The sequence below is a fragment of the Primulina tabacum genome, unplaced genomic scaffold (assembly GCF_025594145.1).
Source record: "Primulina tabacum isolate GXHZ01 unplaced genomic scaffold, ASM2559414v2 Contig486, whole genome shotgun sequence".
In the NCBI taxonomy this organism is placed as follows: domain Eukaryota; kingdom Viridiplantae; phylum Streptophyta; class Magnoliopsida; order Lamiales; family Gesneriaceae; genus Primulina; species Primulina tabacum.
This window is the reverse complement of record NW_027459760.1, coordinates 60,971-76,379: the sequence shown is the minus strand read 5'-3', so window position 1 is coordinate 76,379 and position 15,409 is coordinate 60,971. Positions and strand designations below refer to the sequence as shown.

At 33.1% G+C, this 15,409-nt stretch overlaps 1 protein-coding gene across 16 annotated transcripts; it reads right to left on the bottom strand.

Moving 5' to 3' along the window:
• Positions 1 to 1,877: 1,877 nt before the first annotated feature.
• On the bottom strand, positions 1,878 to 6,848 carry LOC142534396 (serine/threonine-protein kinase ATM-like). Of its 16 annotated transcripts, XR_012817035.1 has the most exons (9): positions 6,537 to 6,848; positions 5,960 to 6,020; positions 5,695 to 5,851; positions 5,503 to 5,613; positions 5,326 to 5,398; positions 4,232 to 4,333; positions 3,883 to 3,981; positions 2,052 to 2,085; positions 1,878 to 1,934 (listed from the first exon to the last, which is right to left on the bottom strand). XR_012817035.1 is itself a non-coding variant. In XM_075641263.1 (8 exons), the coding sequence occupies exons 4-7, from the start codon at positions 5,550 to 5,552 to the stop codon at positions 3,931 to 3,933; spliced, it is 276 nt and encodes a 91-aa protein (XP_075497378.1). In that variant the 5' UTR covers positions 5,553 to 5,595; positions 5,683 to 5,851; positions 5,960 to 6,020; positions 6,537 to 6,848; the 3' UTR covers positions 2,092 to 3,361; positions 3,883 to 3,930. The 16 variants fall into 16 exon arrangements, 8 of the variants coding, with proteins under 8 accessions (XP_075497378.1, XP_075497377.1, XP_075497379.1 ...); XR_012817037.1 differs by lacking the exons at positions 1,878 to 1,934; positions 2,052 to 2,085 and adding an exon at positions 2,092 to 3,361 and having other exon boundaries at positions 5,475 to 5,613; positions 5,960 to 6,112; XR_012817038.1 differs by lacking the exons at positions 1,878 to 1,934; positions 2,052 to 2,085 and adding an exon at positions 2,092 to 3,361 and having other exon boundaries at positions 5,475 to 5,595; positions 5,683 to 5,851.
• Between the last annotated feature and the right edge of the window lie 8,561 nt (positions 6,849 to 15,409).

Genomic DNA, 15,409 nt, shown 5'->3' with positions numbered 1-15,409 from the left:
GACCCCGGAAGAAAGGCAGTATTCAACTAAATTGCATTCGTGCATCAGCCATCTCATGAAAAGACTAGAAAAATCTATTTCTTTAACCCCACGGTTTGCATTCTTATTTTAAAAAAGTCAGTGAGAAACACTTCCTTTGAAACATAAGCGAAAATCAAATCGTTATTAGTTTATCACTCAAACATACTATAAAGTAACTCCACATACCATGGTATTCTAATGGCGACAATGGAATCTAAACCTTAAAAGTTTCGTAATTATAAAATAAAAATTGCTATTGTACATAAGGATGCAGTTGATGGTAACTGCATAATTTAAATCCTTATGAATGTATAGTAACTTAAATGTCAACAAACAAATACTACATTGCTGCCAGAAAGAAAAAAAAGCAACATCCATATAAGACCAACAATTCCGTCCTAATGTTTACTCTAAATTGCACTTCACTAATTATAGAATTTAAGTGCTTGATAATACATAATAAAAGCACTGATTTTTTAAACATTAAAGACTCAACTCTTTGAAACAGCACCACTGAACCAACAATTCTAATAATTCGATTAGATTAAGGTAAGCAACAATTGTCACCAACTAATTCTACCCAAGATATTAATGAAGAAAAATATAAAAAAGACAATAGTAAAAAATATGAGAAAATATGATCATACAAATTCCATCGAAGATATCATGGAAATCAAATAACTATTTAAGGTGTTCAGAATTATTAGACCATCACGGAGGAGATCAAATGGATGTATAAGGTGATTATTCCGTAAAATATTTACCTAGAAATATTAAAAGCAAAATAAAATGAAAATTTTAAAAAGTAGCATATAGGAAGGTCGATAGTAAGGCTTCTATAATTCCATGTCACACAAGATATTAGGAGTTGCAATTTATTTTGAAAGCTGTATGCACTTAATACACTAGTCTGCCAAGTTGTCCTCGATTACTCCGCTTAAGAGACAGCATATGATTAATATTTGGTTAGTGCTGATATAAAATAACCAATTGTCACATTTAAGATATATATTAAGGTGAATTAAATGCTGTCAAGAATTATGAAATATGCCTTTGGCTTGACATGATAAATGCAATGTTAGAATAATTCATTTTTTATAAACTGGAGTGGCTGACGCATCTAATAAACAGACCTTTAGGGTTGTTTCTCATTGGACTCCACTCTTACATCCTTTTAATTTGTAGTTTCGTCCCAATGGCGAGAAATATCGACATCAGAATTCTAGATTGAACATGTTCTCTTTTTCATGTCGAATGATTGTCCCGATATTTTCGGATAGAGATGGAACTTCAAATCCTTGTGAGTTATTATTTCTCAACCAATTATACCTCTATAGCTACAAATAGTGGGTAGTGTACACAAACTTTAAAAGGTATGCTAATGTATGCCAATTTTACACCAAGTACTATGCATTCAAATATTCTCCCGTTTCATATTTTCTCTTGGGCATTGGAGGATTTTTGCCGAAATATGGCTGGTGACCCTAAAGCATCTTTTTGCATGACATATTTTAGTGGCAACCTAGGTCATATATTCTTCGTTGGACCCAAATAGCGAACACTTTACCATCTCAAGAGAAATTAATTGAACTAGAAATTACAAGTAGCTAGAGGTTTCCAAAAAAGCTGAACGAACCATCCCATAGTACCACGGGTCATATTCAAGAGAGTAAAAGAACAAAAATATATATAACATGTATCTCTCCGGAACAAAAAAAGAATATCAGACAAGTATTCAATGGATTTAAGGGTAAAGATGAGATCGACAATGTCATACAACGAAGGATTTATACTCTAAAGCAACATGAACGACAAAAAGTTTGCAAAGGTGAATCACTCACGTTGAAAGTGTGCGTTTAAAATAGCCGAAGATCCCATATCTCGAGAGGAACAAGATATGAATATTTTGTATCCTAGGTAAATGCCAAGCAAAGAAGTTATTATACTGAATCATGGAGAAGCAAGCATTTTACTAGCAAAGAAACAATCAAATCAAAATAAGAGAAGCAAACAGTTATCTATAATCTTACGCTCAACATTATGCTACAAAGCAGCAGCATCCACCTGCAAAGACGAGAGAACAACTAACCCTGTAATACTGAATTTAGAGCTCGAAAAGTTGCTTTCAGAATTGTATAAAAACTTGAACATCCAATCATAATTACAAATAGAAGAACATTATACAATAATGGAAACAGGAAGAAACTGGTGTTAAGACAACGTTAAGCTATCCTTAACCTTCAATTTAGGAGGCACCCATAACAAAAGTGAGGTAGCTTTTTTTCTCTCCTAACTTAAGTGCATAATCAATGCCATATTAAAAACACGTTCATTTTAAACACGCATTTATCAAAATGAGATTGAGATTTCGTGAGAGGGAATCTAACTGTACCTTCTTTTTCCTACAATATGAAATGCAAAGTAGATGAATTATACTTAACAATTCACCATAAGAGGAAAGGAAGCATTTCAAAGATCTATCTACACCATGCCTTGATGGGAATTTTACACAAACGGATGCTTACAATTGAGGTGAGATTGCAATATGTTCCATATCACATGCCAACCTTTGCCAACCAGCAGAATTTTTACAAAAATAAAACCAAAATATGCACAAGGATTAAAAGAAAAAAGAATATCAAGCAGGTCTCTGCATTAGACATCCTACAAACGTGATACCTCATATAATGGTCCAGAAAGTTCATGGAGTTTATTTTCATTATCCTTAGTAATCCCCAGACGCCAACCAAACACAAACAATTTAATCAGAGCCATTTTTCTTCAAAAAGGACGTTGATAGAAAGAGCCAGAAAAAAATTATTAATAAGAGTAAGAGATAGGGAAAGGAAAGGGAGAGAAGTAGGAAGGTAAGATGTTCGCAATAATTGATGAGCAACAATCCAGTCCATCCACAATATATGATTGCTATCGGCCATGATAATGTGGAGTTTAAAATGTTTTCGCTGTCAGATTTGTTTAGGGATTGGAGTCTCATATTGTGTTAATATGATTCCAGTTCTTACTTTGTTATGCGATGACCTCTGGTCTCCTTTTTGTAATTAAAATCTTTTGTTAAAATAATATTGTTTCTTATCTTATCAGAAAAAAAGAAACTAGAAGGCATTTCTGAACATAAGAAATAAGTTATATCACATAAAAAGTAAGATATCATAGTGTTTGTTTAAGCATCAAATTATTACAGTTGCAAACCATATCACACTGATTTCTTAGGCTCAATTATACAGAGTGAAACGAAGTTTTTGCCTGTAAAGGAACAACCTACTGCAACGTCCAGAACAGATCGTCATAAGAATGCTCTAAAGTTGCAGCGTTAATAATTCTGCAATCGAGAACAAGCGAATTCCGGAAATCAAAATTTGACTGCGGACTCCAGAAAGGGCAAATTTGATATCAGAAGTATGAAAAACAGAAACATTAGAAACAAGTCTGAATGGCGGTATCACTTGAGTAAGCAAACCTGATGAATTAACATTTGTACTGAAAAGCAAAAGGAAAAAGAGAACCTACAAAGCACATGACCAAACCAACAAAGATAAGAGAACTGTGCCCCTGCAAGACCCTAACAAGAAAAAAAATAATTCCCTACTGGTACCAAAATAATAAGTTCGAAATGAAGGCAAAAAGCAAAACAGACAACAGCTCTCCTCTCCCTCAACGAAGAGGTATAGATATTAACCAGATTAAAATATCAAGAAAATGAGAATGCATCTCCAGCACACAGGAAGGAGACAAATAGACTACAGGAGCACAAATTTTTTGTCACCTGAGGATGAAATATAAACCAGTCAATAAAGCTACAGGTAACAGTCAAGATTTCACAATAAAATCAATGAATTTTACCTTTCAAAGTTTGCAGATATGCTGTCAAACCAAAACAATAAGTGATCTTTACGGATGCGAGTAGAATAATTGCGGATGCGACAAACAAGTGCAGCATGCCTGCCACGAATATTAGCTCGTTTTAACTCAAGATGATGGATAATAAGTAGCAACATGAATGCAAATGTGAACACTAGAAAAACAAATTTGGAAATTATTGAAAAATATTGTGTCGGATTTGCCATTGAATGTGTGATCCATGAACAAGGAAAAAACATGATATCACACCATCCATCAGCCCAAAGGATACTGTTAAGTATTGAGATATTTGATGTTTATATTTTTTTATCTACGCAAAAGAACAAGTTACCATGGCCATTTGCCCTCCACGACTCTCTTTTATCAGGACAACCACATGCTCCCTCCGGGCACATTTTTCAGTAACTGGACTTTTATATGTATTAGCGCACACCTGGAAAGTGAACATTGCCTTGTAACCTTTGACCATAAATATGGAAAACTGTTTTTCTCAAAACTGAAATAAAGAGGATTACTTATAGTGTTGGGTTTAAGTAGACTTCTTGTAATGTGGTTGCGGATTACTTATCCGCGCAAATGGTGTAACATTATATTATCATAATAAATTTAGTTTTCTATCAAAAAAAAAATAAATAAAGAGGAATACTTCAAGTCATACCAAATACATGGAAGCAACTAAAAAGATCTCAAACTATTTCAAAAAGCAAAAGAATTAGAAATCAAATTTTGATTCATTAAAATCACACTTAATATTTACTTATGTTCTCTCAGTTTATTTACTTATGTTCTCTAAGTTGTCCTTTCCTCTCATTATGTTTTAAAAATTTTGCATCATATCACAGCTGAAAAGCCTTCAACAGTTTTATACCGTATTTATTTCTGCTCAAAATGATATAAATGGAATTCTACATATTGAAGTCCAAAATTCTATTAAGCCCTTTTAGTTCATTTAAAAGCTTAAATTCATGTTAATTGTTGAATCAAAAAGGGGTCAGAACTCAATTTTTCATTTGATAGAATCTCACTTTGAATCTTCAATATTGAAATCAATTTGTAATTTGATTGAAGTGGTTTACTCCACCATTAATATCCCAAGTCCTCTTACGAGCATGAAGTGGTGACAATTATATAAAATCAAGAAGAAAAAATCATTTATGGCGACAACACTTATGACCAGACTTTTCACTTTTTTCTGTTGTTTTTCCCATCTTCCTATTATTCAAAATTTAATAGAGTAAGCTGCTACAATTTTAGCAACAATGGAACATAAAATAAGGTTGAAAATAACCACCAGAAGATAAAACCAAGCCCATAACCCAATGAAATACAAAAGAGCCATATCATGTCTGGTAAGCACACAACCACAAATATGCAATGGAGTATCAACTTTAAAAGGCACAACAATAAAGTTGCTGCAATAAGTACCCGGCAAAACACAAGGGCAACAAGCTCCGCCACCTTGAACTGTGAGCTTGTCATAATCCCACATTTTTCACCCCTAATTGAGTCACTCAAAATAATAATAATAAATAAAATACAAACAAGAACAGAGAAGTAGCATTTCATAAACCCACCAAAAATTAAGCACGTTGTAATTCTAACTCGGGTGAATTGGTGCTGGAAGTACTCATTTGATCAAGCTCCTTGCTCATCACATCCACAAGTTCTAGTAAAATAGAACCGTCATCCACACCTCTAGCAAATAAGAGAATCCTACTAATGAAGGACAAATTAGAAGTACTACAGACATTTAACTTTAAATTAAAACCATCAACTTAGTACCACTCAAGACACCTTTAGACTTCGATCATGAGTAGCAAACCAGTACCGAAACACGAAATGATTTACTGCTTGATGAATTTCCAGGGATTTGCCACCTAAATTTGGTCCATCCTTTAACAAATATGTATTGATGCACTCCACAAGCTTGCGAGGAATTTTTCCCTCATCCCTAACATGCAAAAAGAACAAAATTATAAAGTTGACGATTATTGCAATAGAATAACTATAAGAAATCTGTGTAAGGTGGAACCAAAATACAAAAATATCGATGCGTTACCTTACATGAGAAAAAATATCTCAGAATATTAATCACAATGAAGAGGCGGATATGAAATTCCCTAAAATTAATTAGGGAAAAGCCAATTATAAGTATTTCCAATAATTCTCGCAAAGATTCGAAGTTCACAACACATGTAGAGAATGAGACTCCCTGCTTGAATAATTCAAAATCAAATAAAAGAAAGTAAATTATCTTTATGTTTATCGACTGGCCCATTTCAGGGGGAAAATAAATTAATAAAACAAGGTAATGACAAACATAAAAAACTATCATCATGTACCCGTCAAACTTTACAAAATAATACAAAGAAAAGGAAAAAAAGTTTCCTTCATTTTTAAATAGATACACAAAAGGAATGGCAATGAGCTCTACATATTGTTCAATGCCTATTAAACAATAGGACTCAATGCCATCCTAAGATAAGAAATATGAATCGGAAATGTTTCAGCAAAACAAACGAACTGTGTGAAACTATACAAGTATGAATTCTACTTATTGCTGGATCCTATTAAACAAAATCATTGAAAATTATGTAAAAAGATGATTTCATATACAAGAAACTCAAACTCGTTACCCTCCAAGAAACTGAACAGACACGCCAGTAAAAGTCTATCTTCTTGATTACTTCTCGAGCTTTGTCCTTGTCGGATGATAGCTTGGAGACGATCTCTTGAATGTCTCTGGAAGTGAGTTTCAAGGCCATTTTTAGCGTATCCAATAGGGTTTCTTTAGAGAGAAAAGGCGGGAGAATCAGGAGATGGATCGGGGAGGAAGAACTCTGTTACGGGGTATTTGATAACTCAACAATGGGAGCGGAGGGGAGCGGGGCCAATTCAGATATGGAAACCGACAAAACGCGTTTTTTTATTTTTCAGCCGTTAACATTGCAATCTCACATTTGGTAACTTTCAGACGCTCCTCTCGGGATATATTTAAAATATAAATTTTAGGTAATAATTTATAAACATAGTTTGCACCGTTTTTAATTTATTTTACTAAAATAATTTTGTACAATGTTTTATATTTGAAATAACTTGATAAACTTATTAATTACATATATAGACACATACAATGTAATATCTCAAAATGCAAAAAAATTTATTACTATTTTTAATAAAAACTATTTAGTAAAATATTGTAAAAATGAGATGTTTGTAAAAATAGTGCAATCCGTAAAAATTTATAGCGGATTCTAAATCCATGACAGCCTGTCACGGATTCTCAATTTGACTTGTGTTTAGTCTTGAGTTCGAGTTTTGAGGTTTTTTAAAAAGTAATATTAATTAAAAAAACTATTTAGTAAAATATTGTAAAAATTAGATATTTGCAAAAATATTGCAATCCATAGAAATTTATAGTGGATTTTAAATTTTTTTAAAAAATGAAGAAAAAGAGTCTGTCACGGATTCTAGGGAATCCGTCACTCTTCCTCTTTAAATTGCGCGCATTTTCTCCGTTTCATCTGCCCAAAATGCTTCCTTTCTCCGGTTCATTCTCGCAAAATGTTTCTTTCCTCCGATTCATTTGCGTAAAATCCTTCTTTTCTCCTTCAGCCTTGTATTAATATTATTTGTTGATTTTGTCATTCATTTCATTCGAAGAGGTGTGAAGAGGTAATGTTTAATTTCGTCGATAATATTATAATTATATATTAAGAAATAATATTTTGTTTTGTGTAAATTTCTATTAATGTTTTTCATTTATTTCAGATATTAATATCGTCCGTTGATTTTATTACAAATTCCATATAACCGTGTTTGAGAAGTTAATTTAATCGATTTATTAATATTTTATTTGTATTATTTATATTGTATTTATAATTTTATTCAATAGCATTATACGAATAAGTATAATTTTGTTAAACAGTATATTTTTAATATTAATCACATATAGATATAATAATGGGGATATAAAAAAATAATGAATATAATTATGTGCTTTTTGAAAATATTTCAAGGTTATTATTTTTGCGTAGTCGGAACACAACCGGAAACAAGAATTTCTTAACAGCCTTCAAGTATTTTCCGCAAAGAAGTCGAGGAAATGCAAAGAAGTCGGAGGAATTGCATAAAGAAGTCGGAAGAATTGCTCACAATTTAAATGATGGTAGTCACGGATTCCTAGAACCCATGAATGCGTGTCACGGATTCAGAATCAATGACAGTCTGTCACGGATTCTACGCCTTTGTTTCCTTTATTTTTTAAAAAAAAAATTAAGAATCCTGTAAATTTTCTACGGATTGCATTATTTTTACAAGACTCACACCTTTGCAATATTTTGCTAAATAGTTTTAAAATTAATATTATTTTTTTAAAAAAAGCCCTTGAGTTTTGTAAGATACGAGGATGGATCATGTGCTTTTTACTTTTTTTCTTTAAAATAACTTTTTGTTGTTTATTTCGACAATATATATTAATTCACAAAAACTTACGTGAAATGGTCTTATAGGTCAATTGTGTGAGCTTGATCTACAACTCGATCCATTTCATTTAAAAAATTTAATTTTTATAATGAAAGTATTGTATTCCACTTTAGTATGAATCGGGTTAATACGTCTCATGGAAAATTATATGTGATATCTTCTCAAGTGATACATACTGTTAATTTTTCTCCTTAACTCGTAAATCACGTGCAATGGAGGATAGCTTGGCTTGTTGTTTAATTGTCTTGAGAATGGGAAAGCCAAAGTAAATTTCATAAAAGTTGGGTTTTTAAAAAATGGTAGAAAATGGATGGTTGTTATCCAAGTAAGTGCTTAATTATCTAAAATAAATTGATGTACATTATGTTATATATGTTACTTGTGGAATTTTATTATGAATACCCGTTACAATTCCATCCAAAGAAAAAAGTGTATTCAAATTGAGGATAATATAAGAATGTCTCCAATCAACTATGTCACGTGAAAGATTGAACGGATTTGCTATGTTATCGATTGAGAAAAAATATTTGAACATGTAGAGCATGAAAATTTTATCAATATTTGTGCGGCCAAAAACTGTAGTTCATATAATATTTAAGTGATTATTTAAACAAAATTGTAAAATTTATTTCATTATATTACACAAGTTTTGAATGTGTTCTATATTATTTGATTGTTTGATCTTTTAATTATATTCTCTTTTACACATGTATTGTTGTACAAAAAAGCGTATTAATAAAAAAAATCACATTTTATCGTCTTATGAGTCCATTTTTTCAATTTGTATCAAACCTATAAAATATCATATATGACCAACTCAAAATTAGTTCCTTGCTCAAGGGTGGCAGTCACCAGGAGATGTCAGCAACATGATTTGGCTTCATGGTTACAATGACGAACTTTTGACTTGGAGTTTGTTACATAACATTTTGAATTTCAGTGTCATATAAACAATGATTTGCAGAATAGTCTAATTTTATAAATAGTTGTGAGAATCAACATAACATGCTTTATAAACAATGATTTGCAGAATAGTCTAATTTTATAAATAGTTGTGATAATCAACATAACATGCCTACATAACTATGGATAAGGTAGAATGAAAAGCATCAAATGTCCATCCCCGACTTGCCACCATCGTTTAAAAATATGACGGTTGAAATGACTCGTGCTACTAAAATACTGCTAGGGAAAAAAATTCAAGCTAATTTTGAAAATGCTCATACACATGTATGCGAATGAAAACAGTCCACCATGCGTATTAAAAAATTATTCGATTATTGAATAAAAATAATTGCAGTTAAATAAATATTAAATATCATCATATTCCTATACTACTGTTTGAGAAGAACTCAAACGCAGCAATCAAAGCCTATCGTATCATCAACGTATAAAAAGATATAAAAGGCATAAAAAAAACAATGTTCATCCCATAAACATATAGTGCGGAAATATGCAAAGTCCTCGGGCCATCGTGCGCACTCCCAGCTCCGCCTACTCTGTGTTCAGCACCTCTAGTCTCAAACTCATCGTGCTCACCTGCATCATTCACACCTAGTGAGTCTAAAGACTCAACACACATGAATCGTTATAACAAGTACATATACATAACATGCAACAGTGAAAAGTACTGTAATTAAATACATTTTATCTATATACATATAAAAGTGTGGATAAATGACATTGTTTTCCAATTGTGCAATGACAAAATTAACCTTTTATACACACTTCAATAATAGAATGTAACTCTTATATTAATTTTTATCAAATAACACATCTTTATACTACATTTAAATATTTTATCTTTTTACTTTTCTCTCTACATTTTTTCCAATGATTTTATTATAATTTTGTAATCTATATCTATATCTATATCTATATATCTATAAAAGTGTGTATAATTGAAAATGATACGAATCTGACCGGGTGTTACGTGCTAATGGTTAAAAGGAGATTTAATATGCATTGTTGCCTCGGACTTTCAAGCTTGATTGTGATTAAAGATGATGAATCAAGCATATTCAAGCAAGTGGTGGAGTTCAACAAAGAATATAACGAAGGACCTATAACGAGGGGACGTAGCAAGAAGTTTAAAGAAGCACTTCAAGGATTCATGGTGAGCTACCAAGGAAGTTCAACAAATGGGGTGTCTAAATTAGAGGAGCTTGGGGAACATGGACTGAATAATGGAAGTGTTTGGAATGTCATTCAAGTTATAAAAGACCATGAGGACAGCAGCACGCGCGCCAGAAGCGGCGCAGCCGCGCGCGCGCATGTGCGCATGAACCGGCGCGGCCGCGAGCCCCACGCGCGCCACCGTGCGTGATTCGGCGCTGCCGCGCGCACCAGGCTAGGGAATGCAGTATATAGCACGCCACCGCGCGAGATCATGCGCAGCCGCGCGCCCTGCCGTGTAGAAATTGTTCACAACTTTTTTTATGACTTTTTACACTACTTTTTATGGTTTTTGTTGATTATTTAAGCCTTGTAATAGACCATGAACGAGATAATTCAGACAAATATCAAATATCTTGAGGATTTCTCTCAAATTTGCAAGGCATTTTGCTTTGTTCTTCACAAAATCAAACTTATCAAAGATTGCATCTTTATGGCGTTTGTCAATTGTTTTCGAACGGATTGTCAAAACGAGTTCTTTGAAGGTTCGTATGAAATTCGATTGTTATTATCGTTGATATTTGTTGCTAAGTGTTAATCGCTTAGAGGTGAATATCACAAATCGTTGCTTGTTTCAAAAGATCGGGACAACCTAATCGATCCTTGTTCGTTATTGAATTGAGGGCGCGATTCTAATTAATCGTGTTTGCTTCTTATTCGTACGAGGATTCGTATCATTTGGTATCAGAGCTTTTGGTTCTCTTTGATTCAAATAAGTTATCGTTGCTATTTTCAGATCTATTTAAAATTTCGTTCTGTTCTCAGATCTGTTATCCTTTCGTTGCTATTTTCAGATCTGTCTAAAATTTTGTTTTGTTCTCAGATCTGTGTTATCCTTTCGATTTTATTTTCAGATCTTTCTAAAATTTTATTCTTTTTTCAGATCTGTGTTATACTTTCGTTTCTGTTTTCAAATCTGTGTTATCCTTTGTATTGTTGTAAGATCTGCGTTATTCTAGCGTTCTTTGTTTTGCGCAGTCCAAGTGAGACAGTTGCGAGTGTCCACGAGTTGAATCTTGTTGGTTTGATATACGTGTACAAAGCTTGAGCACATCTTAGAGAGAACTATCAAATTCGAGTGAAAACACCTGAGTGCGAGCGTTATTTCTTTGGATTGACCGGTGAGTATTTTGTAGTGACGAAAAAAAGAGAGAAAAAAAAGGGAGAGTCGAGTGAATTTTCATTGGAGTGACCAGTGAGGATTCGTGGTGTGAAGAGGTAATGTTTAATTTCGTTGATAATATTATAATTATATATTAAGAAATAATATTTTGTTTTGTGTAAATTTCTATTAATGTTTTTCATTTATTTCAGATATTAATATCGTGCGTTGATTTTATTACAAATTCCATATAACCGTGTTTGAGAAGTTAATTTAATCGATTTATTAATATTTTATTTGTATTATTTATATTGTATTTATAATTTTATTCAATAGCATTATACGAATAAGTATAATTTTGTTAAACAGTATATTTTTAATATTAATCACATATAGATATAATAATGGGGATATAAAAAAATAATGAATATAATTATGTGCTATTTGAAAATATTTCAAGGTTATTATTTTTGCGTAGTCGGAACACAACCGGAAACAAGAATTTCTTAACAGCCTTCAAGTATTTTCCGCAAAGAAGTCGAGGAAATGCAAAGAAGTCGGAGGAATTGCATAAAGAAGTCGGAAGAATTGCTCACAATTTAAATGATGGTAGTCACGGATTCCTAGAACCCGTGAATGCGTGTCACGGATTCAGAATCAATGACAGTCTGTCACGGATTCTACGCCTTTGTTTCCTTTATTTTTTTAAAAAAAATTAAGAATCCTGTAAATTTTCTACGGATTGCATTATTTTTACAAGACTCACACATTTGCAATATTTTAAATTATTTTAATAAAATACTCTCGGGATAAATTTAAAATATAAGTTTTAGGTAATAATTTATAACATGGTTTGCACAGTTTTTAATTTATTTTAATAAAATAATTTTGTATAATGTTTTATATTTGAAATAACTTGATAAACTTATTAATTATATAGACACATACAATTTAATATCTCAAAATGCAAATTTTTATTTTTGAATTTTACATATTTTTAAAAGTGACAATTATATAAATTTATTAAATTAACAAAACAAGAAAAAAAAACATGTCTCATTTAATTTGAGTTAGGCTTGCGTTTGTTTTAAAGTTTTATTACTATTTTATTTAAAAAACTCGATCTTCTTTCTTTCACTTTTTACTAAGTCGACGTGGGAATTGGAGAGCAAGATGCGAGATTCATATCCGCATTTGTTTGGTTCTCTTCCATCTGTCCCATTGTATTCAATGTATACTGATCTGTTTACTGATTTTAGTTTTGATATGTACTATAACTGGTGACATATATATGTTTGCCAATGTTATGTATATAGAGATGTTTGAGATTTCGAGGACGAAATCTTTTAAGTGGGGGAGAAATGTAAGGACCGTGTATCGTATTATCGTAAATCCCATGTTGATTATCGATAATTATGAAATTGTCATGTGATTATGTATATGATGTATATCATGACAATGAAAGTGAGAAAATAAGTATTGAATATGAATGGACGTTGTAAGAGCTCGAGTGGAGAAGCCGGACGCCAAAACAATACAAAATTAATATTTTGGACAGAACATGTGGCGCCCGAGCAGTAGAAAATGACCGCCCGAGCGCCAGTGTAGAATATGTTATTACTCGGGCAGAACTTTCCGCGCCCGAGCAGTAGTTTTTGACCGCCCGAGCGCGGTGCAATTGAGGCTCGGACAGAACATTCCGCGCCCAGCGGTAGTTTGTGACTGCCCGAGCGCGGTGTAAGTAAACTCGGGGACAAAATGTCTCGCGCTCGGGCGCAAGAATTCTACCGCCCGAGCGCGAGAGCGGTGAGGATAAGATTAAGATTTCTGTTCATTTCCTTCTTCCTTTTCATCCGTAGCTTCGAGAGGAAAGTTAGAGAATTCGATTTCTTTCGTCCGAATCGACTTCGAAATGTTACCCAAACGCAAAACAAATTATATATTCGGAATCTTCGCGTCGAGAGCTTTCTTTTGAGGTAAATTTATTCTAGTTTCAGCAGCTCTAAATATCAAAGTGCTGGAATAGCATGTATTTGAAGTCGAGATTCTTATATGTAGTAGAATAACCGACAATAAACTCATATTCGAAGTCGGAATTGAATTATGTTATGAATTGGATTTGATATGAATTTTTAAAGTTTCAAAATATATTTGAGACTTATATTGTCGATTTTGAATGATGTTATTGACTGAAATGAGTATATTATTTATGTAGATAAATTATTATACTGATATCTTCAAGCTACATCGACTGGAACGAAGAATTGAGGTATGTTGCGACCAAGTAACATACGACATGTATCTGTATAATATGATATATGTTTGATTGATTTGATTGAGAATATGTGTCTATATGCCTTATTTGATGACTTGATGTGGCATACATGACATTGTGATTGGAATATCGATGTATAAAATAAATATTTTGTTAACACACATCGTTTGATGCTACATCGATACATGACATGCACGTTGAGCTATGATCCTTGGATACCCTGATATGATTTGATTTGATTCTGGGGTTTGTGAACACAATGCTATGTTTGGTATTATATGACCCTTAAAGCATAGTCATTTGTGGCCCCGATGATTGATTGAGATTTGGGATTTGATGGCGCTTTGTCGACGCTATCATACGAGTATCCCTGATTGAGGCCGGTGTGCCAGCTCGAGCATTTATTTGATAGCGATTCGATTGATTCTGACATGTGCTCAGTGGATGGGCATTTGACTTGATACCTCCACGACATACATGCATTGCATATCATATATCATTGTTTAGATACTTGTGGTATATGTGATGGTTGTTCCATACGGAGCTTTGCTCGCCCCCAAGGGGGGCTGTTGTTGTCTTTGTGTGTGGACAATGGCAGGTACTCGAGGATACCAGGAGGCCGGAGAGGGTACTTCTGGAGGGAGTCACAGTTTGGGCTGAGGTTTTATGTTTTGTTCCCAGTATATATATATGTATCTATATACCGGGGCATGTCCCGAGGATATGAGTTGTTTGTATATGATTAGATTTGATTATGTGTGGGCTAGTTTTATGATGTGAGATGAAATACTATTTTTAGTATTCAAATTATAGAAGAAATATTTTGGGCTCATTGTAAAGAAAATTTAAACTCGTTTTCCGCTGTAATTAATTAACCCTAATCAGATTGTGTTGTAATAACGATTAGGAGCTTAGGGCCGCACACAGAGTGGTATCAGAGCATAGCTGGGAATGCTCGATTGAGTCCTGTGTACACGTGAATAGGCACAAATGAATTGTGCATATGTGTTTGATTTATTTGTATTACTTGCTCCTACTTGATTTAGTTTGAGTAAGTTATTGATTAGATTGATTATATGAGATGATGAGATTATGAAATTGATATTGATTTGTGATATTTATCCTCTGATTTGTAGATGGATCACACAAATGAAACTGCGAGTTGCAGTACTGAGAGGATAGTTGGGCAATTTGAAGGATTGTCCATGGATATAGTGATGGCTCGATTCCAGGATCTGAAACCACCGAGGATCTTTGGCACTGAGAGTGCAGAAAGAGCAGAGGCTTGGTTAAAGGATATCGAGAATTTGTTTAATATTGTTGAATATTCCAAGGCTCGGAGACTGAAACTTGCTCTTTATCAGTTGAAAGACCGAGCAAAATCTTGGTGGGAAGCCGCTGAGATTGGATTGAAAGAAGCCGGGATTGAAGTCACATGGGATGTCTTCAAGGCCCAATTTTTGGAGTAGTAT